Source organism: Helianthus annuus, chromosome 10 (assembly GCF_002127325.2).
Source record: "Helianthus annuus cultivar XRQ/B chromosome 10, HanXRQr2.0-SUNRISE, whole genome shotgun sequence".
NCBI lineage: Eukaryota > Viridiplantae > Streptophyta > Magnoliopsida > Asterales > Asteraceae > Helianthus > Helianthus annuus.
The window spans coordinates 9,903,234-9,927,040 of record NC_035442.2 but is presented as its reverse complement, the minus strand read 5'-3'; the positions used below and the strand labels follow the sequence as shown (position 1 = coordinate 9,927,040).

The 23,807-nt window shown below is 37.2% G+C and overlaps 1 protein-coding gene and 1 non-coding gene across 2 annotated transcripts; one reads left to right on the top strand and one right to left on the bottom strand.

The window, feature by feature from the left end:
* Positions 1-6,581: 6,581 nt before the first annotated feature.
* Positions 6,582-6,662, bottom strand: TRNAL-CAG. The gene has a single exon. It is a non-coding gene; the product is annotated as a tRNA-Leu (tRNA).
* Positions 6,663-15,755: 9,093 nt separating this feature from the next.
* LOC110883950 (tetratricopeptide repeat protein 4 homolog) lies at positions 15,756-21,357 on the top strand. The gene is made up of 8 exons (XM_022131614.2): positions 15,756-15,938; positions 18,004-18,216; positions 18,323-18,514; positions 19,815-20,015; positions 20,139-20,219; positions 20,324-20,462; positions 20,680-20,772; positions 21,108-21,357. The coding sequence occupies exons 1-8, from the start codon at positions 15,834-15,836 to the stop codon at positions 21,179-21,181; spliced, it is 1,098 nt and encodes a 365-aa protein (XP_021987306.1). The 5' UTR covers positions 15,756-15,833; the 3' UTR covers positions 21,182-21,357.
* Positions 21,358-23,807: the final 2,450 nt, after the last annotated feature.

Sequence of the window (23,807 nt, the reverse complement as noted above, 5' to 3'; positions counted from 1 at the left end):
AACCGCTTTTGACGGATGTTACACCAACCGATTGTGCGATCAGCACAACTTGTACGATCCACAATGGGTTGTGCGATCAGCCTTGTGTCCGGCCCAATCATATGACCAGCCCAGCGTTAAGAAGTCCAAACATCTACGGCCCAATATCTTAACAGAAAGCGGCCCAACAAATAACATACAAGTCTTGTGCGATTTGGACGGTTTGTGCGACGTGATTTGGGCTGTCCGGCCCAACAGCTAAACAAACCCGATAGCTTGTGCGATTCATAAATACTTGTACGACCAGGGAGCTTGTGCGATCGACAACTTGTGTGTTTTGGGTGCTTGTGCGACCAAGGACTCTTGTGCGAGTGGCTAGTCTTGTGCGATTAGAAAGCTTGTGTGGTTCAACCATGTTGTGCGACTGGCTTGTGTTGTGCGATTAGTTTAACTAACTTCCATAATTCATGCAATCAATTACCAGTTTCCTAACATACCACAATCAATCAACATGCAACAATTTCTAACCAACCCTTACATCGATCAAAACACACTTTTTATTCCAAATTTCGTATGAACCCTAACAACATTCATATGAACAATAATCGTCCGATTTATACACATCACAGCCAATTTCTAAGTGTCCGGTTCTAATACTAGATTGTGCATTCCGAACCGTATGAACATTATCAAACATGTAAATCAAGTATACCTAGGATCCGATTATCATGAACATCATCAATCAACGACATGAACAATTATCATCCAACTAATCCGGACCTAATATCCGGGTTAACATTTAATCGGTTTCGTGTTAACATACCATCCAATTCATGTGAACCTATAACCGGTTAGCAACATCATTCGGTTTCACACATCAAAACAATCCGATCAAACATATAATCATGCAATCACGTATAAACAAAATATCATCTATCAATGCAAACAACAATCACACTAACCGGATTACGAGTAGGAAGGATGATCCGAGTACAATAGTCTTCGGTGGCCGTCGGTTTGAGAAGAGAGAAGAGAGAGCTAGGGTTTCTAGTGTGTGTTGTGATTTTGATAAAAAGTGGAGAATGGTTACAACTCTCCCATGTGTTAATCGGTTAAGGAAGGATGGGCCGAACCCACCACTTGGGCCGCCCTATAGTTCAATTACAAGCAATATGGCCCAATGGCCTTGTGCGATCGAGTGGGTGTGTGGGTTGTTGTGCGATCGGATCATGTAACCCATATACATTCATATAACATGTCATACATTCATTCAATAAGAGCACATATCACATAACATTCATATCGTTCACATACGTTACATCAAAGCACAAAAATAGGTTCGGAAACACGAGTTGTCACATTATCCCCAACTAAAAAGAAATTTCGTCCTGAAATTTGGTACGCACTCACTGAGGAAGCTAGGTAAGTTCAATCGTTCACTGGTTTTCCTGGGGTGTCACATCCTCCCCCCGTTGATCTGGAATTTCGTCCCGAAATTCCGCAGTAGTAGCTTCAGCCTCAGTAGTGGTTGCATTGGTTCCGAATAACTGGGGGTACTTTTCTGTCATCCTGTCTTCGCGTTCCCAGGTGTACTCTGGGCCACGTTTGGAGTTCCAACGAACTCGAACAAGAGGGATTCTCTTGTCTTTGAGGACCTTAACATCCCGGTCCGTGATTTCTACAGGTTCCTCGACGAACTGCAACCGCTCGTCGATGGTGAGCTCCTTCAAAGGAACTATGAGGGTCTCATCTGACAGGCACTTCTTCAGATTCGACACATGAAAGACGTTGTGAACTGCACCGAGTTCAGCTGGTAGGTTCAGTCGATAGGCTACTTTGCCTATTCTTTCTATGATCTCGAATGGTCCGACATACCGCGGATTGAGTTTGCCCCGTTTGCCAAAACGAACCACACCCTTCCAGGGTGAGACTTTAAGTAAAACCCGGTCCCCGACCTGAAATTCCAATGGCTTTCTACGCTTGTCCGCGTAGGCTTTCTGACGGTCGCGTGTTGCCGCCATGCGTTGTCGTATTTGTGCAATCTTTTCTGTGGCGTCCACTACAATCTCTGGACCCGTAATCTGACTATCCCCCACCTCTGCCCAACAGAGAGGTGACCGGCATTTACGTCCGTACAATGCCTCGAATGGAGCGGCTTGTATGCTGGTGTGATAACTGTTATTATATGAGAACTCCACCAAAGGGAGATGCTTTTCCCAGCCGTTGCCGAAATCGATAACGCATGCCCTAAGCATGTCTTCAAGTGTTTGAATCGTTCGCTCAGACTGCCCATCCGTCTGAGGATGATATGCTGTGCTCATGTCTAATCGTGAGCCGAAAGATTTGTGCATTGCTTGCCATAGCTCTGACGTGAATCGTGCATCCCGATCCGAAATGATGGAAGTGGGCACTCCGTGCCTCGAAACAACTTCCTTGAGGTAGATGTCTGCGAGAGTGGAGAACTTATCCGTTCCACTAACTGATTGTCTTCATTAACATCCCTTCCACTAACTGATTGTCTTCATTAACATCGTTCATCAGGACTTGAAAGGAGTTATCTATTTGAATCGGCCCATTGCCCCTTGTTTTAACTACATGTTCATCCTTTCCCAAGATTAAAGGATCAAGCCCAAATGGATCAGACTCATTGATACCAATTTTGGGCTCCTTAACGGGCCTTTCATTGCTACTACTGTACTGACCACCACTTTTCTGGCCCACCTCCTTAAAACTGTTAATCTTTTTTCTTTTTAATTTTTTCACATGGTCCACCGTAACTGGCTCCTGGAAATACTCCCCAATTAAAACAGATTTTGAATTTTCCAATTCAGCATTCGAAAAACCCTCCCTATCTTCGGAAACTTCCTCCTCAAAATTATTACCATTAATCTTTTCCAAAAATACCTCCTTAACACTCGCCTCCGGCGCCGGTGCGCATTCCGGCTGTCTTTCCGGTGACTTAGCGTCCATCCCACCTTCTTCGTTCTTTTGCCCCGAACAACCGTTCTCCTCCTCCCTTGGATCCAATACAAAATCTTCCAACCATTCATTATAATCTTCCATAACCCAAATCTTAAATGTTCTTCCTTTCCACCTTAAAAATACCTCATCCTGTATCCGGTTGCCATGATTGATCAAAACTCCGATAAACTGAAAAGACGCATCCAGACCTACCCGTTCTACCCTAGCGATTTAACGACTTCCCCGAACAAGCTCCCCACTTCGTTCACCACCTTGTTTTCCAAAATACACAACGGTATTCCAAAAACTTTCAACCATGCAATTCTTTCAAAATGTGTTGGTTGACCTTCCAAAATCTCCGGTTTGGAGAAAAGATCAGGTCTACCGATGAATTCATTTAAAGCCATTTCCGCATGCGACTTAGAATTAAACTCGATCAAGACCTGGAGACCACCCAAGACCCTCACTACTCCTTCATGCAACTTCATCTCCTTAAGGACTCCCTTAATACGTTGTAAAACATACAGAGAGGTTACCCGCACAACTATCGTCTTCCCATGCAAACCCTCAAAGGCGTTTGTATTACTATCAACCTCCACCACTTTGCCCTTCGAGACCCCAGCAAACGCTTCTTTATAAGACATAAAATTATACCCGTTTTCCTTTCTTACAAATGGTCCATCCCCTGCCCCACCTTGGCTCTTCGGAATCTGCTTATCTACCGAAGGAGCCGGCTGCCTTATCTCCCCTTCTTCTAGGACAAACCTTGCAATGTTGCACTTCAATCTATAATCTCCCAGACGAATCTTGGACACATTCCTGACCAACTCCGAAGGATCTTTGACATCCAACATGGTCACAAAGCCGAATCTCTTACCTTCTTTATTTCTTTTACGCGCAATATAGATATCGAAGATATCCCCCATCCCTCTAATTTCTGCCGCCACATCCGCACCACTACAACGATCTGGAAGATTAGATATGAAGAACTTAGTGAGCCTTGCCTGAATACTCGCCGGAATAGGTTTCCGGCGAGTCTCTTTTTTCCTTTACCTTCATCGGAGCCTTCACCATAAAACTAGTTGATTTACTATAACATAAAACATATTCTTTTAATGTTAGTTTTTGACGATCAATAACATTTGATTAGTTGTATTAAATACAAACAATATAAATGATGTATTATAATCTATTTCGATGGTTATTAAAGCTACCCGTGTGGTCACACATACTGTTTTTAACATTACTTTATAAAGATATATAACTAAAGACCAAAATTTAAATGATATATTATAATCTGTTTTTTAGTATTTGATTTCGATCATTACTAAACCTACCCGTGTGGTTACACGGGTACTACACCTAGTATTTAATAAGAGAGAAAAAAATAGACAATAATTAGAGGGGCATGAGAAAGTGACATGTGTCCCAAAAAGATTTTTATTTATTAGTATAGAAAGATTTGTGTTTTTAAGTAATTTTTTATTTTAATATATTAATTTATGAAAAAAAATAAAAAAATTCGGGTTGAACGGGTCATGTTCGGGTCAACCCACGAAACTTCGGGTCGTGTTCGGGTTCTTATGTATGATACGATTTTCGGGTTCGGGTTTGTGTAAAATTTTCGGGTTCGGGTCGGGTTAAACCCACCAACCCGCGAACACGACCCGTTTAGCACCCCTAGTTAAATATGTAAAATAGAAAACAAATATATATTAGTATCAAATGCATCTTTTATAAACTTGATACATTTAAAATCGTGTAATGAACACGAATCAATTAATTCATTTATCTAAACGAGTCAAACATGTTTCGCAGACTCTAAATCAACCTATTAATTTAACGATTAAACATGTGCAAATTAAACAAAACTCGTTTTAATTTAATATCATCCAGAGACTTCAATGTATTACGTGTATTTGTGACATGGATGATGAGTTGAAGAAGACATGGATGATGAATTGAAGGAGAGAGAGGGGTTAGAAGAATTCTTAGCTAAATGTATGCATTTTGGAAGGTTGTGAGAATGAATGTGAAGGAAAATGAAAAGAGAGAATGAATGGATGGGGATGTGGCATGCGTTTAGCCATTTAGCATTGGGGATTCTATTATCTTCGTCTCAATAATTATCAAAGATATATTTTGAGATTCTTTTTATTTAAAATGTAAAGTATAACAAGGGCTAAAAAATGATATGCTTTATGAATGAATAAAAAAGATATATATTTGACAAAGGTTACAAAAAGGTATTCTATTTTTTTACTACAAGATAAAAGATAAGAATTAGGGTATATTGTAATACTCTCTATCATAATTATAAGACATGATTTGGTTACGTTTTTCTATAATTATTCTTATTGTATTCTTATAACTAATTCGTCAATCATAGCTCATTACCTCTCGTCACCACAACTCTATCGTTGTGCTTCTTGTTGTCATCATTCACTATGGTCATATGTATGTCACCGTAGTTTGCAGCTGTCGTTTGAAGTATTTGAATACATTAAAAAGGAGTGTGATTAAGGCTAGCCAAGAACACTTGGACTTCACTTGTATTAGGGAACATTTCATTTTGTGTACTATGACACTTGATGAAGCACCGTTTAATTTTAGATCACAAATAGATTGTGTTGAGCCCTACAAAGAAAATATTAAGATATCTTAAATGTAATTGTGATGGTAAATTCAACTAAGTTATACTTATGAAAGTTTAGTTGAAAGGTTTAAATGACTTTTGAAAGAAGTCTACATCTTGTTGTGAAAATATGACAATGGATGGTCCACATGATTGGGGCTTACATTAACTCGAAGAGTTGAAGACAAATGACTTAAACCACCAGTCACCAATATTATGAGCTTTAACGAGGTAAACCTCTGAATTACTTACGTGTATGGGTGCTTAAAGTTTGTCTGATATGTTTTAAAAAATTGATATACTAAAGATCTAAGGTTGGTCGAGATGTATCACATAGTTTAGATTGTGTTGATATAAACAAACTTAAGTTTGAAGTCCCCAACTACATTGATCATTTGAAAAGGGTGGATACAAGATTTGTCAACTTAAAGGATATGTAACTAATATTGTAAAACTGAAGTTGGAAGCAACAAAAAGCATGTTATGCATCTGATGGAGTTATCGTTAAGTTATCACGTATCTGTTAAAGTTATCATTAGTTATACCATGATTGTCCTGCCTCTAAAGAGCGTGTGTCCATAAGCTTGAAGAGATTATTTCGCAACACTTGAGTTAACAACATACATTAAAACTTTTCCAAATGAGGAAGACATCCACAAGCAAACGACCTTTGACTAAACTAAGTCACCCAAAAGCAATCAGGCTAAGCATTCAATTATGCAACAAGGGTGCAAGATAATATAAGCATGTGACAAAGTGCAAGATAATATAAGCATGTGACAAAATTGTGTTATATTTGTAGACAAATATTTGACTTCAATGAGTGAATTAACTCTTATAAATATGGTGGTATTTTACAAACAAAACATGTCATCAGTAGCATATTATATTAAGGAGCAAATATGGTGGTATTAAAGAAGTTTGATTTTCAAGTACAGGAACACTTTTTAGTTGTATAATCAAGGGACTATTTTACAACTACATTTTAGTAAAATAAAATAACATATGTCAAGAATGGGATTCGAACCCATGCCCTTTCGGACCAGTACCTGAAACTGGCGCCTTAGACCAACTCGGCCATCTTGACGTTGTTGGTTTATATCTTAGATGTTAAATATGTATAGTTTTTGTTTTTTTTTTTTTTTTGTATGATAAAAAAGAAAAGAACAGACGGAAAAGAACATTTTCATAAATTTGTTTTTTTTTTTCCAATTAAATATATCATTTTTAAACTTCATATTAAATATGTCATGTTTTCTCGTTATACAATTCGTGCGTGTAGCAAAGTCCTTTCGATCAGAGTGACTAGCATTAATTTCTTGAGCCGCTTATACAAGTTATTCGATGCTAACTCGCTAAAATCTCGAATTAAGTCAACTTAAGTCTAAGTAATTTATTTAACAAACAAGTTTGAGCACAGACTTCATACGTTGAGTTTGATTAAGCTTGAGAGATTAAATAAGTGTATTACATAGATAAGTATAATTAGGGGCAAATCTATTTAGAAGTTAGGGGTAGCACCGTTACCCCTTAACTTTATCGGCGAAGTAGAAAATTAGTGCAATTTTTCTTCTTCTTAGTTTTATGTATCAGATATTCTTGAACAAAAAAGGTTATTCTCCCTACTACCCCTGAAATTTTCTTTTAGATCCGCTACTGAGTATAATATAACTCTATATGATTACGAAGAAAAACAAAATTATACATATTATGTAATAAACGAATTGTATTTGGTTTACACTCCAGGTTAAAGGTCTAAAATAAAACATAATAATGACATGTATTTTATATTTGATTTGTGATTTCGCTTAGGGTTTGGTTTCATCATCAACGGGCATCGGCTCGATTATGTGTTTTTATAAGGCTATGTGTTATATTCATGACACAAGTGATAGTACTAAGACAATAGTAAAAGATAGAAGCATAATGGATACGACATATAACACACAGCCTAATATCCACAATCATCATGGACAATTTATATCCCTTTCCCTTCAAATTCATCAAAATAATAATACAATACTCGTATTTTCAAAATAGTACGTCATAGTTATTTAAATCATATTTTGATTATAAAATACAAACTTGACAAACGAAAAATTTTCTTTGGGTTCAATTCGGACAAACAAACTAAACATACTATCGATAAATAACTAAATTTATTAAAAAAATATAAAGTCAACAAGTATTTATTTACCGAGGAAATAATAACTTTTAAAATAGGCTTGTTTTGGGCGTTTTTTTAAGAAGGTAGAGGATGATGTGAAGGATAGATGAAAAAAAGGAATGTTCAAAAGAAGCATTGTGAGAAAAAGGAGAGACGAAATGTTTTTTTAGGCGTTTCTGAGAAAAAAGGAATGTTTAAAAGAAGCATTGTGAGAAAAAGGAGAGACAACATGTTTTTTAGGCGTTTCTGAAACTAGCTACACTTGTAAGACTCTTCGTGATAGGTTAATACCTTCATGTCTCAAATCAGTATGGGGGCGTCAAACACCACCTCTTCTTGTTGTTTTTTTTTGAAAGGTAAACTTCATTAAACAAACGGCACACCTACAAATCGAGGGGCACAACCGCCAACAAACCAAAACTACATGAAAACAAATTTACACCAATGATCCCACTCTATCTTTTTACATTTACTTCTATTACTAAACCATAAAAAACCTAAGGCTTTCACCTCATTGACTATATCCTCAATTCTAGCTTCCTTGTTTTCGAACCTAGCTTTATTCCTTGCTTTCCATAAACACCACACAGCGATCCTGACGATACCTTTAAAAGCCTCCTTTTTATTTCCGCTTAATCCCACAAAATCGTGAATTTTAGCAACGTCCTTGAAATCGAAGAAGAATAATTGTTTCACTTTGCACCACCTGCTAATATGTTGCCAAACCACCGTCGCAATCAGGCAAGACGAAAAAATGTGAGAAACCGAGTCCACCCCATCTTTGCACAGAACGCATTCATCTTCCTGAACATCAATGTGTCTGGATCTCAAAGCTTCGGCCGTAGCAATCGAGTTAAGACCGGCTCTCCACATAAGAATATTTACTTTACCCGGAACCCACTTACACTCCTCGATCTGAACCTGAGAACTGTTGCTTTGCTGGCCACTGCAGGAAAGTAAATTTTTTACAGCCCGAACACTGAAGGCTTTATCCGCAGCCCCAATCCACTCCCAACTGTCGGGACTATCGATCAGCTGGACATGGAGCAGTCTACCACAAAGATCAACCAATTCGTTCACTTCAACCTGATCCGAAATGTTTTTTCTCCAATCCCAACCATAACTCGATCCCGAACCGCCAGCCATCTCCCTCGTCTTTAATCTATCAACCACCTTACATCCTTTCTCCTTTTCCAGCTTGAATAATTCTGGATATTTTAATTTGAGCGGTTCGTCACATAGCCACGGGTCCAACCAAAAAGCCGTATTTTCTCCATTTCCTATCTTGCTTCTGAAAAAAGCTCTTAACGGGATCCCTTCAATCGAGGTTTTGGCAATAGTCTTTGCTATGTTACACCACACTCCTCCCATTGAAGATCTAAACGGGATGAAGTTCCAGTTAAACTTGGTCTTGTGAATGGCTTCCACAACTTTCACCCACAGTTTTTTTCTTTCCACTTTGAGTCTCCACCCCCATTTAGACAGAAGCGACACGTTTATGTTTCTAAGATTATATAAACCCAAGCCGCCTTTATTCTTCGGACACGTCACTGTCTTCCATGCCACCCAATGCATCTTCTTATTACTCTCATTCCCTCCCCATAAAAACCTTCTAACTTTGGCCTCCAAATCCGAGATGACCTTGCACGGGGCTTTATACAACGAAAAGTAGTAATTAGGGAGGCTTTCGAGAACGGATTTAATGAGAACCACTCTCCCCCCAATTGAAAGAAGCGAGGCCTTCCACCTAGATAACCGGGCATCAAAAATGTTATACACTTCCCTCCAATTTTCCACCCGGTTCATATTGGCACCGACTTTGATTCCGAGGTAACTGAACGGGAATGAACCCGCATTGCAACCAATAGACGAAGCCAAACCCCCAATTTCTTCTGCATTCACCCCCATCCCAAATAAACTCGACTTATCAAGGTTAATTTTAAGGCCAGAACATACATGAAAAATCCGTAAAATTCGCACCATATTTGAGATATTCTCTGACGACCACTCCCCCAAAATGATGGCATCGTCCGCATAGAATAAGTGAGAAATGGATGGCCCTTCGTTCGGTAATTTTAATCCTTTAACAATGCCTTCCTCTTTAGCTTTATCGATCAACGACGAAAGGACATCCATCACCAAAATGAAAAGAAACGGGGAAATGGGATCGCCTTGTCTTAAACCTTTGAAACATTGAAATTCGAACGTCGGAGAGCCGTTTACTAGCACCGAAGATCGCGCCGACTTGAGAATACCTTTGATCCAATGACACCAACGGTCGGGGAATCCCCTTTTGGACATAGAGTCGATGAGGAAATTCCAGTTCACGTTGTCATACGCTTTCTCGAAGTCAATTTTAAAGAAAAAACCTTTTTTCTTGCACTTCTCTCCCCAACGATGGATTTCATTGACCATGAGGGGACCATCCAAAATAAAATTCCCTTCTAAAAACGCGGACTGAGATTCAGAGACCACCGACCCAATCACCTTCTTTAACCTATTGGCAAGCACCTTGGAAACCACCTTACTAATGATACCAATAAGATTTATCGGCCTATAATTCTTAAGCTCCACAGGGTCTTTAAGCTTAGGAATTAAGGTGATGAAAGACGATCCGCTCCCCACACTGAACTCACCATTGGCGTGAAAGGCGTTCAACACCTCCAAGAAGTCTTCTTCAAAAAGATGCCAGAATTTTTTAATGAACCTCATGTTAAGCCCATCCGGACCAGGGGCTTTGTCGCTACCACATTCCGAAACCGCCACTTTGATCTCTTCTAAAGAGAAGGTTTGAATCAAAAAATTCTTTTCTTCCTCCCCCAAAGTCTTATTTCCCTCATACGAAATCAAAGGCCTAACCTCCCATTCTTCTTTAAACCGGGATCTAAAGTAAAACATGATCTCCTTTTTGACTCTAGCCGGATCCGATTCCCATCTCCCGTTTATGACCAGCCCCGGAATGCTATTAGATGCTTTCCTGAGATTTACTAGAGAATGAAAATATTTAGAATTTGCATCACCGTCAACAGCCCATTTGACTCTAGCCCTTTGTTTCGCCTCCGAACACTTCTTGATATCCCGTTCCAGAATAACTTTCTTATTTTCCGCGAAAACCCATTGTTCTTCTTCGTTAAGCTCCCTTATCTCCATAATACTTTCCAAAGTTTCAAGCTCCTCTAAAGCACTATCGAACTCTTCTCCTTCTTTTTTAAGATAATCATCTCTCCACACTTTTAACGCCTTTCTCAAATGAGAAAACTTAGCCGTAAGGCTGAGATCGGGGACCCCGATTGGGCAAAAAGAGCTCACCGCTTGTTCGACAGCCTCCTTGAAACCCTCTTTGTCAAACCAAAAATCGAAAACCCTGAAAGGTTTTGGCCCAAAGTTTTTGTCCCCCACCTCCAGAACAATAGGGCAATGGTCCGAGTAAAGGAATGGTAACGCCCTGAGAGAAGCAGAAGGCCACTTATTAAAGAACTCTGGGTTCACCAGAATTCTATCCAGTTTACTTAATTTTTTTCCGTTCTCTCTAGAGCATGTGAACCTGAAGCCTTTCATATCATATTCCAACAGGCTAGCTTGAGCAATAAAATCATTAAAATTATTTGCACAAGCCACTCTGAACCCGGAGTTCTTTCTTTCCGACTCATCCCTGACAGCATTGAAATCTCCTGCCACGACCCAAAAACCATTCCACCCTCCCATTATAACCAATATTTCGTTCCATAAAGCTAACTTAGCCGAAGTGCTTTGCGGAGCATACACGTTTAAAAAGTTTATCCGCTCACCACTACCTCTAAGCTTACCCCTAACAGCCAACAGACATCTTCTCTTGATTGACAGCTCCAGATCGAAGACCCCAGAATCCCAAAGACAAATTAATCCCCCCGATCTTCCTACCGAACCCACGAATTCCATCCCGTAATTCTTATTTCCCCAAATATTCTCGAATCTAATACTACTGACATCCTCCTTTTGAGATTCTTGCAAAGCCATAAAGTCAATTTTGTGTCTGATCTTCAATCCTTTAATCCAATTTTCCTTAACCGGGCCCCCAATACCTCTAACATTTAAGCTTAAAATATTCATGAGTAAACAACATTCTTACCTTCATTAAGCACAACCTCTCTTATTCTGTTGGATTGACCACCCAGCTCAGCACCCAACTTGATCCCCAATTCAATTGTAGCGTCAATCTCCTTTTGGAGTCCCTCTCCCACTACCATTCTCTCTAGACCCGAGTCCTGAGTTTCTGGAACTATCAGCACCTCCGGCTCTCCCTTCACCTTTTTCGACAGCTCATCTTCACAAGCCCCTTGACTAATCGGATCAACAAATTCCTTTTCCACGCCTTCATTAGACACCTCCGGTGAAGCGTACCTGTTACTCCTTGACTGAACTCCCTGATTAGCGAAATTCTGTAACCCAACTGGCCAAGAAAAAACAGTGGGCTCTTCTGACTCTACCCTTGACCTTTTTTTGGGCCTGGGCTCGACTGCAGAGTAAGAAGCATTGGGCTTCCTTACATGGGTATCTTTGAAAAGGTTAAAAGGTTTTTTATTTTTGGTTTTTACCTCATTCCTTTTATTATTAACCGCTTGGGCCCCACCAAAATTAAACTCGTCATCAATGCCAGCCGCCAGAACCTCGGGATTTCCTCCCTCTTTCGTTTGTTCCTCGAGACTTTCAATGTTCACAGACCGACCTCCAACTTCCCCATGCAACTCATGCACATCATTTTCATTTCCCAAAACTACCTTCACTGTTTTACCTGACCTCTGAGCTTCTTCTACCGCCCTTTCATCTTCCTCGTCGTCGATGCGTATCTCCTGTGACCACTTTTCTGATGGGCAATCGACCTCCGACCCGTCCCCTTCCATACCTTCCGGCATCCATTCCTCTGCTACCTCTTCTACCCAGACTTTATACCTTTTGTCCTTCCAGACCAGAGAAACCACCTCCTCGATCCTTTCCCCATCCCCTCTTAAAACCCCGATACAATTAACCGAGAGATCCACATCTTCCACAGATCTTTGAGAAGCATGAACAATTTTCCCGAAGCGACGGGCTATCGAATCATAGACTTCGTCTTCCGCTAAATGAATGGGAACCCCAACTATTCTCAGCCAAGCGATCCTTTCGAACGGAAGGGATTGTCCATTCCAATGATCCAGGGATGAAAACCAATCCTTCCATATTCCATTGTTACAGACAAAACTATTACAGTGATCTACCGAAAGAAATTTAATCAGCACAAACAAACCTCCCAGATAACTGAACGTGACATCCTTTTCCCCTGCTTTAGACATTAACGAGAATAGATTATTGAGAATAGACACATTCTTACAGTAACCAACCGCTGCCACATTCACCAAATCTTTAAAAGCGAAAATATTTTCATAAACTTCGACCTCCACACCTCCGTCCCTCGCATGATTCGAAGAACCCGCTGCCTTAGCTCCACTATCCTTGACGAAGAGATCTCTGAACGACTTACCTCCTCCATTGATCTTGAAGGCTTGGGACTTAGGAATTTGATTGCCCTGAATCCCCCCACTTGTTTCCTCCGGGTTAAAACTCTTCTTGTCAACCGGCCCGTTAAAAAGAGTCGCGTTTTCAGCAGCAAATCGAGCAAGATTCACTTTGAGTTTCGACTTCCCCATTTTGGTTCCGTTCAACGCTCGTTCCATATCCTTCACGTCCCTTACATCTCTAAAGCTGATAAAACCAAACTTGTTTCCGACCTTGTCCTTTTTCCTAGCAATATATACCCCAGCCACCTCTCCAAATACCTTAACGAATTCCGAGAGTTCCCAAGGTGTACAGCCCTGTGGAAGGTTTGTGACAAAGAATTTGGTGATGCTACCTCTATCCATCTTTCTTTCAGGCCCTTTGTTCATGGATTTGCGTTTGGAACGGGGTTCCAACCAAGGGCCGTCTTCCTCCATAACAAAAACCAAAGTGACGAACAGACTTCTAATCGAACCGCTCCCCAACCCTCCAAAAAAGCAAACGAAACAGATACAACTTGACCCTACGGGTGTTAATGGGATTCGAATCACGAATGACAATATGCCCCTTTGGCGCTAGCACAATAATGGGGAAGGGGACTCATGCATGTGGGGCCACTACTTCTTTAACCAATTACATGGTTTTATTTTTATGAAAAGAAATTTTATTTTAGTTATTGCTCAAAATGATTCAGTCATTTCATAACACACAGTCTATGAATGGTAAGTAAGCATATTTTTAAGACCAACTATATTTGGGTGCTTTATGTTATTTTTGGAAAAACATAACACCTGTAACACTCTTAGGAATTGTTTGACAACCTCTGCGTCTTTAAGAGGTTTGATTAGGAAGGAGACTTTGAACTAGTAAGACGACTGATTTGGCTTGACCTGATTGTTTGGTGGTGGTGGGTCAATGAGGTGGTGCGTAAGTGGCCGATTGAGAGTTATGAACACATGTGACTGGATAAATAAGTAAAATTTCCATTCAACGTTATTTTGAAACTTAATGGTTAAGAGGTTTACATACTGGTTTAAAGATATTCTGTCAGTGAACCAAACACACTTAATGCGTTGACTCAGAGCTATCAAATAGCCCTTGGAGAATACTAGAATTGTATATACCTACAATGAGAAGTGGTGTATACTCGAGCTTTCATTGATTGACCGACTCTTTTACATTTACTCTTTAACTTTTAGTATTGTCACTTACAACCCCTTCACTTTCTAAAAACTTTGTAATCAATTCGATTTTTTTTTTTTTTTGGAAATGAGTAGGCTCGTATATAATACGTTTTTTTTTTGCTTATTTTTATGTACGTTTTAGTTGGTCTACGTTTTAACATATTTTTATGTACTTTTTTAGTTGGTCGACGTTTTGACATAAGTTTGTTTCAAAACGAGTCGGGTCAAATATACGTTTTCATTAGACTGTATAAATTCAAGTTACTTTACGTTTTGACGTCGTCACAACGTGTCGCACCATTCTTTAACTTAAAAAAAAAACTTAATTTTTTATGTGTTTATTTTTATGTACGTGTTGATAAAAATTCACGTTGGTTAATATCTAGACATAATTTTCTTTCGCAAATAAGTCGAGTCAAATATAATACGTTTTTGTGTTTTTTATGTACATTTTCAGTTGGTTTACATTTTAACGTAAATTTTCTTCAAAAACAAGTCTTATCAGATATAGGGTAAAGTTCTTGTACAAATAATCTTAACATACTAAACATACAAATTGAAGGAAAACTCAAAATGACAAGGTGACATTTTTGTAATTATCAATAACTATCAAAGTTACTCTACAAATATACCTAAAAAAACCTAACCACTCCCCCCACCCCCAAAAAAAACCTAAACACCCCACCCCCCCACCCCCCAAAAACCTAAAAAAAACCTACCCCCCAAAAACCTAAAAAAACCTAACCCCCCCCCCCCCCAAAACCTAAAAAAAAACCTAACCCCCCCCCACCCCCAAAAACCTAAAAAAAACCTAACCCCCCCTCCCCCAAGCTAAAATGCTAAAAACTAAACCCCTCAAAAAACCTAAAAAAATCTAAAAAAAATAAAAATAAAACACACAAATTATTTTATTTTATTTTTTAACATTTTTTATTAAAAAATCGCTACTTTTAGTAGCAGCAAAAAAAAATTTTTTTTTTTTTTTTTTGCTAACGAAATGTAGCGATTTTTTAATAAAAAATGTTAAAAAAAAATTTGTGTTTTTTTAGGTATTTTTGGTTGTAACTTTGATAGTTGGTGGTAATTACAAAAATGTCACCTTGTCTTTTTGGGTTTTCCTTCAATTTGTATGTTTAGTATGTTAAGATTATTTGTATTTGATCTTTTGCCATCAGATATAATACATTAGACGATACATATTCAAGTTACCTTATATTTCAACACCGCTGCAACGCACGGAAAATTTTACAAATTCGAATTCTAAAAACTTCTAGAACAACGAATGTGATGGAGCCCAGAAATTAATTCCAAACAGCCCATCTAGCCCATTAACGATCACCATTTCTTCTCCCCTTGAATCGCTTCACACCTTCGAGAAGTTTCTGAGAAGAAAAGAATGGCGTTGCTAATGGAAAAAGGCGCAGAACCTCAAACGGAGCGTGAATTAGCAGACCTTGATGCTATATCTGCTCTTAAGGAATCAGCTGCTATTGAACTCAAAGTAATCTCTCTCTTTTTACTCACAAAAACACCACAAATTAACTTCAATTTCACCATTTAATTTCTTATTATCATAGTTTACGAACTTAATTATCCAAATTATTGTATGCTTTTGTTGATTTTAAACTCGTGATAGAGATTATGATAGTAGTAATTCGGATTAATTAAGTAATTGACTATATTATATATATCAAAGTTGTTGTTTAGGTTTTCATATTTATTTTAACCTAAATCTAGTGCTGGTGTGATGTGTATGTATATTTTGATATTGTTGTTGACATAAATGCTTAAACAAAAGGCTTCTAATTAAGTTTTGAAGTGAAAAAAGTAGTGATTATAATAACCTGGTGCATAGTTGTCAATAGCCGTCAATATAGCGAATAGTGTAGCGTATAGGTCGAGTTACAGGGTATGTAGTCATAAATAGCGGGATTTCAATATTTTTTTAGTATAAATAGCGATTAAATATAGCTATAAAATAGTTGGATTTTAGGTTTTTGTTAAATATACACTATGCAGTTAATGCGGTAAAATATCGGATATCAGTCAAGGACCGATATTTGAAATATAGGTTATCTCGGTGAGATATCGGTGGGATATCAGTAATTTTAATATAATGCAGAGTTTATATATATAGCAATTTAACACCAATAATTCAGTGATATATCGGTTATATCGGTCAATATCGCCGATAATATCGGTACCGATTTTTTGACCGATATTTGACACAGATATTTTACTAAGCGACCGATATGACCGATATAACCGATATATCACCGATATTAACTGCATAGAATATACATGTAAAATAGCGTATATACCAAGGTATTTTGATATAATATACATATAAAATTTTTAATTTTTTTTCCTAGTGTATCGCTGTTTATAAAATAGCGCCCGCTATTTATCGATATTCGCTATGTAGCATATAGGTACCTTATCGCTATCTGTTGCTATTCGCCATTAACAACTATGACCCGGTGTAATGATAAATACAGCAAATTTAGCTCTAATTCTCTGTTTAGTTTATTATGATGATGGTTAAACATTTAGACTAGTAAGTTAATGAGTTATTGTCTGTTTTTTTTTTTTTTTTTGATACCGAAGCTGTAATGAAGAATTTGTGATCCGTAGAAATTCAAATGAACTGTAAAGTGATAAAAAAAAATTAGTGTTTATAACCGGGTGCGGTGGATGAATACGTCGATTTAGCTCTAATTCACTATTCGGTTCATTGTTGAGATGGTTAAACTAGTTGATTGTTGAATAATTTGCTGTTTTCATTGTTCTTAAAGTTGTATTAGAAGACATCTCTGTGAACCCTAGAAATTCAAATGGATTACGGTTCAAAGTTGTCGTTTAGGTCATAGTTATTAAAGGCGCTAGGCGCACTCAAGGCGCATAGGCCTCGCCTGGGGCCTAGGCGCAAAGCGCAAAAAAAGCGAGCGCCTGGGAAAAATAAAGCGCATAATGAAATAAAATTAAAATATATTATGTATTAGAAAAAGTAAAACTATTTTTCAAACAAAATAAACAAAATCTTTTATATAGCACCTTATATCATCTATTTAATACCAAAAAGTTCTAAAATATTAGTGTAGAAAAGTAGTTTTCCTTGGATGAAAGTAGAAATCTGGCTAAAATCTTGTCGGAATTTAGAGAATTTGGCTGGAAACTCTCCGTAATCTAGAAATCGCGCCGGAATGTGCGCCTGAACCTTCACCTGGAGAATTAAAGCGCATTTTTTTCTCCTTAAAGCGCAACTGCCTCGCCTCGCCTGAAAAATGGGCCTAGGCGCAAGAGGCAATGGCTTTTAACAACTATGGTTTAGGTTTTCGATTTTTCATTCCTTGGAATACTCTATTATCATGATTCATGTGTAATTTTATATATTCAGTTCAGTATAGTTATTAATGTTTTACGCTTAACCAAACGATAATTCTGATCAGTTTTGAGGTAAAAAGTAGTAACGATTTTACACTAAGCAGAATAGCATAATCAAATTATGTTTCATATTTATATATTTCTATCGTTGGTGGATTTCATTGGGTTGTTTGGTAATATAGGAAGAAGGTAACAAGTATGTCAAGATGGGAAAGAAACATTATCAACAAGCTATCAACTGTTATACACGGGCCATAAATCAGAAGGCCTTAACTGACACCGAGACCTCGATACTTCATTCTAATAGAGCACATGTTAATTTACTACTTGGAAATTACGGGCGCGCTCTTTCCGATTCAGAGGAAGCCATAAAGCTGTCCCCAACAAACATTAAGGTTTTTATTTTTGTTGTTTACTCGATATTTGTAATATATTTTGCAATTTCTTCTCAAATTATTATTAGTATGTGATTATGTGTATGTGTGTTTGTTGAATTCGTAGGCTTATTATAGAGCGGCTAAAGCATCATTATCTGTTAATAAGTTGGTTGAAGCAAAGGCCTTTAGTGAAAAAGGACTCGATCAAGATCCGGATAATGAAGAACTAAAGAAACTGAAAAAACAAATTGATTCGCAAATATCGGAACTTCAACAACGCGAGGCTCAAGTTTCTAAAGCTTTGAAAACCGCTAAGGTCTTGCATCTTGCTTATGTTTGTAGGATTGGGTGGATTGGAAAACGGGTTTGGGTCGAAAGTCGAAATGAAAATTTTTTTGTCCTATTTTATTAAAAAAGTTAAAGAGTAAAATGCCATTTTCGTCCCAGAGGTTTGGTCAGTTTTGCGACTTTTGTCCAAAGGTTTGTTTTTCCATATCTGGATCCAAAACGTTTGAAATCTTGCCATTTTCACCCGGCTCGTTAACTCCATCCATTTTTCGACGTTAAGTCAGGGGTATTTCCGTCTTTTTTGTTACCTCAAAGGGCAATTCGGTCTTTTTCATTTTACGTACAAGCATTTAGCATAATGTACAAGTATTCAAAAGACCGAATTGCGCTTTAAGTTAACAAAAAAGACGAAAATACCCCTGACTTAACGGATAAAATGGATGGAGTTAACGAGCTGGATGAAAATGGCAAGATTTCAAACCTTTTGGATACAGATGCGGGAATGCAAACCTTTGGACGAAAGTCGCAAAACTGGCTAAACCTCAGGGACAACAATGACATTCTACTCAAAAGTTAATAAATATACAACAATATGTTACACCTTCGAATAAAATGACTCCAGGATCTTGTATGCATTAAACATACAATTCGGACGACTTTCAAGTTGTAACCCCTTCAGCCCATTTGGCCTATCTGAGATTAAACATAGCAACCTGTGTAAAAAGCGTATTGTTTGAAATTGTTAGCTCTAATAAGAACTAGGGGTGTTCAAGATCGGATTATCCGGTTTTCGGATATCCGAAAATTTCGGATAGTGAATATTGATATCCGAATCCGTATCCGAAATTCCGGATATCCGAAATTTCGGATACGGATTCGGATATCCAAACGGATATCCGAATTTATAAAAAAAAATAAAAAAATCTGTTTCGTATATAGATTAAAACTAAACTTATATTCGATTTTCCAAATTTCCAACATTTAAAACTAAAAACAATCATAAATTCACACGAATACAATTATTTACTACTTTTTCACTAATTTTTACAATACTTCGAACTAAATATAATGTTCATACTATATATACTTATAAAAAAATTATTTGTTTTCGGATATCGGATAATCGGATTATCCGAAAATTTTGAAATTCATATCCGAATCCGAATCCAAAAATTCGGATTATCCGGTGTTCGGATATTTCGGATATGGATTTTCGGATATTTCGGATTCGGTTTCGGATCCGGATTTTTTTGAACACCCCTAATAAGAACCCTCCGGTTTTGGGTTTTCTTTTTCTTAAAATACGGTTTTCTATTCTGATTATGCAGGACATAATGTCAGCAATTGAAGACAGAGGAATAAAGATCGGAAAGGCTACATTTCAAGAATTAACCGGATTGAAAAAGCCGATATTAGATAACGATCATATGCTTCACTGGCCCGTTCTTCTTCTTTATGCAGAGGTTATGTCGAGTGACTTCATTGAGGATTTCTGCGAGACCGATATGTTCTCAGCTCATCTTGACTTGATATCCTTTCTCACTCATATATATGATCAGAAAATTACTAAAATTAGGAAAAAAAAATAGATGTGAATGAACACTTAATTAGTTTTTATTGTGGAATAACTTGTCAATCCTTAGTTATCAAACATGTTTTCGGATAGTGCTGAACCGTTGCCATGGGATAAAGAAAATGCGTATACTCGTGATGCTATTGAGTTGTACTATGAGGTAAGAAGTTGGGGTTTATGTTATAATGTTATATATAGTTTAATTTATGTATATTTTTTTCTTATAACTTTTTTTTAATATTTTTGTTGATTTTTATTTACCAGGCTGGATCAGGGGTTTGCTTGTCAAAGAAAGAAATTCTTAGCAATTTATTACAGGGTACAGCTGCTTCCCATATTGAATCTTTCGGTGATGAAGATACAGATGCAGCTAAATCTTCACCTAAAGAAATCTCTTCAGTTGGTATGTGTGTGTGTATCTTTTACTTCTTTCTGTTATCATAACATAAATGTTGACGGTTTGAAAGTCGCTCAAAGTGTTTTTAATTTTTTAAACCTTGTAAAACACTGTTAAATAAGTTTATCTAACGTACCCATATAGTTGTTTTTTAATCTTATTTAACACAATGAACCGGCCCATTTTAACCCATCTTTGATTCTTTTGTTTTAATGCACTTTAGGAAACAATCGTTCCAAATGGGTGAAAGTGAATGAAAGAAAAACCCTTCATGCAGTTCTCAAAGAACCGAATTTCATTATCCCCGGAATCCCAGGTTTGTAACCATAAAACTTAGAGGGTGTTTGGGATTACGTTTTGAAGTGATTATTTGATTATTGCGTTTGTAAAACATAAATAATCTAAAAAAGTGTTTGGATGAAAAAGTGATTATCTGCCTCCAAAACGCAAATTTGAAAAAGTGATTTTGCGTTTTCAAAACTGCCTCCAAAACGCAGTTTTGAAAACGCAAAATCTATTTTGAAAACGCATAATCTATTTTGAAAACGCAACACCAAACACCCCCTTAAACGTTTTCGTGTTCTTTTGTATTTAAGCCTCACGTATCTTTTATTTTTATGCTAATTTTTATATTTTTCTTTATGGGTGCAGTGTTTTTTGTTGTTTCCAAGAAATCCAGTTTCTATAAAGACTTCAAAAGTGGAAATTGGTCCCTTCCATCCTGAACAAAGTTACATCTGATCAACACTATTCTGATGTATCTGGTAAACTTATTTTTATTGTAATGCGTGTACATTAATTAACATTAATATTTTGATTAGATGAACAAATAAAGATAGAGGGCTTATTTTATGTAGTATGCAAATTCATGTAATGTTTTCCTTGTGGAAGTTTTGATCAATGAGACAGTGACATGACATCATCATCATACTAAGTAAATCTCACCAATAGCAAAATTAAGGTAGGGTCTCAGGAGGGTAAGATGTAGCCAGCCTTACCTCTACCCCGTAGGAATAGAGAGATTGCTTCCAGTGAGACCTCCGGCTCGATAGTAGTTTTGCGTCAAGCCTTGGACATAAAGCACATAACACTGAGCAATTGAGACATCTGCTGATTAGTGCATGTACCCCCTTGTCTTTCGGTTATCAGCGCCACCACATGATAATCATCCCTCTCTTTTAACGTTACTTTCACGAAATTAGTAAAATAATGTTAAATTAGTGCACTTGACTTTTGCCCCCCCCCCCCCCCAAACGCCCACACATATATACATTATATGCACATACCGCAAGCGGGACGTTGAATGAGACAATGACAATGTTTATCAAACCATGCATTAGATAAAAAGATGGTCGCTTTTTACTCGCACTTAAACGTTGTTCTGCCACCTTTATGACAAATATTGATCATTTATAACATGAGATGTATATAGATCAGTTATAATGATAAGATGCATATGTCCAACTTGTAACCAATTTTTGAACTAGTGGCCGGATCGGCTGCTCGGTCATAAAAATTGGGCAACTGGCAAAGGGAGGAGGCAAGCGTTGGTGGTTTGCCCGGTGGTTTATAGTTCAAGGGGCCGCACCATTGTGATTGCCCGGTCTATTAGAACGTAGCAGAACTGGCCGCACCAGTGGTTTATAGTTAAAGTGGTTGGACTGAGCGGCTATCACAAGATTGGTTGTAACCGACCCAATTTAAGAGTTGTGGTTTTGATGAAAATCACAAGATTTTGATGTTTTAGGCCAAGTTTTGAATAGGGTTCAACACAATCGTAAGAAATTTTCTGAGGTTTGTCAATAGAGCATCAACAGTGGACTTTTTTCGGTCGAAACTCTTCTTTCTTTCTCTCTCCTTCCCATGGACCTCCCTTCATTTCTCCCTCTTAAAATAATAATGTGTGTAGGGGTCTTTGCACATGCACCTTGGTACATAAAACATCGTTTTTCGCTCTCTCTTTTCTACCTCAACCTTCTCTCCACCACGTAGGTGTTCGTGGGTCCACGTACGCCATTGCAGACATTCTTATTTAAAAGAATCGTATTGTGTTACTGTACAATTTCAGAAAGAAAGAAATAAAGAAAGACGATGTGACGTGTGTGTTTTTAAGTAGCTCAATATGGTAACAAGCGAAGCCACGTATTTATATTTTTTTTAAAATTTCTTAGGTATGTGTAAATTTGTTTAAAAAAAATAGAGTAAACTTCTGTTTTGCTCCCTGTGGTTTGGTCACTTTAACGGTTTTGCTCCAAACCTTTAAAAATAGTCATTTTACTCCCTGATGTTTCGGTTTTTTTGCCAGTTTGCTCCCCGCCTCTAACTCCATCCAAATTGTTTGTTTTTCCATTTTGCTCCCCGCAGGGAGCAAACTGGCAACAAAACTAAAACATCAGGGAGTAAAATGACTATTTTTAAAGGTTTGGGGCAAAACCGTTAAACTGACCAAACCACAGGGAGCAAAACGGAAGTTTACTCAAAAAAATATTTGAAAGGTTAAAAAGTAATCTTAAAAAATTAATATTTTTAGTTTGAATTTTTTTCTAAGAATCTATATATAAAAATCGTAGCTTTTATTTTCTTAAAAGAAATTAAAGTCTCTTTTGCAAAATAAACAGAAATTGATCAAGTAAAAATCATGATAAAAAAGAAGCTTAGAAAGTGCAATTAAAAAAATATTTTGAAATTTATTATTATTATTATTTCTTAAATCGTTACTAACAAAAAATTAAAAATAAATATAACGATTTTTGAAACATTTTCTAACCAATATGTTACAAATGATTTTATAAAAAAAAAAATTGAGTTGATTAATTATGAGGGAGGAAAAGGTTGGTATAGGAGTAGAATCAAATACAAACCATATTTCGCATACACACTGTAAGAATCATTTAAAAAGTGTCACGTTGCATCCAACCAATTATAGAGAAATGATAAAATAATATCCTAAATAATATCAGTTATATCGAATTCCCTATAAAAGATGCTAACAAGCAATTAATTTTTAATTTGGATCTTTCTTTTGTTTTCAATGTGCTGATTAAGAAAAGTATTGATATCATTCAAATATGTGCTAAAATCAATTATCTTCATTAATTTTCATGTGCTAATATAATTCAAATGTGCTACTTTTATGTATGTATTGTTTTGTTATGTGCTAATTTAACTTTTTTTTAAGTGTTAGGATCTGTTCTTACAGTTTGTAGAATAAATATGGTTTGTACCGGAACCAACCCTGGTTGGTATAAACACTTAGAAACTTGCATAAACAAAAAAAATATTGAGTTGATTAATTATGGTGTACATATGATTTTATTAAAGAAATGGTTTTATAGCATCACCCTTAAAAAA

Coding starts and splice junctions, on each gene's coding strand:
- LOC110883950 (XM_022131614.2), top strand. CDS start 15,834: ATGGCGTTGCTAATGGAAAAAGGCGCAGAACCTCAAACGGAGCGTGAA. Junction 18,217..18,322: donor TGTCCCCAACAAACATTAAG/GTTTTTATTTTT, acceptor TTGAATTCGTAG/GCTTATTATAGAGCGGCTAA. Junction 20,773..21,107: donor CATTATCCCCGGAATCCCAG/GTTTGTAACCAT, acceptor TTATGGGTGCAG/TGTTTTTTGTTGTTTCCAAG.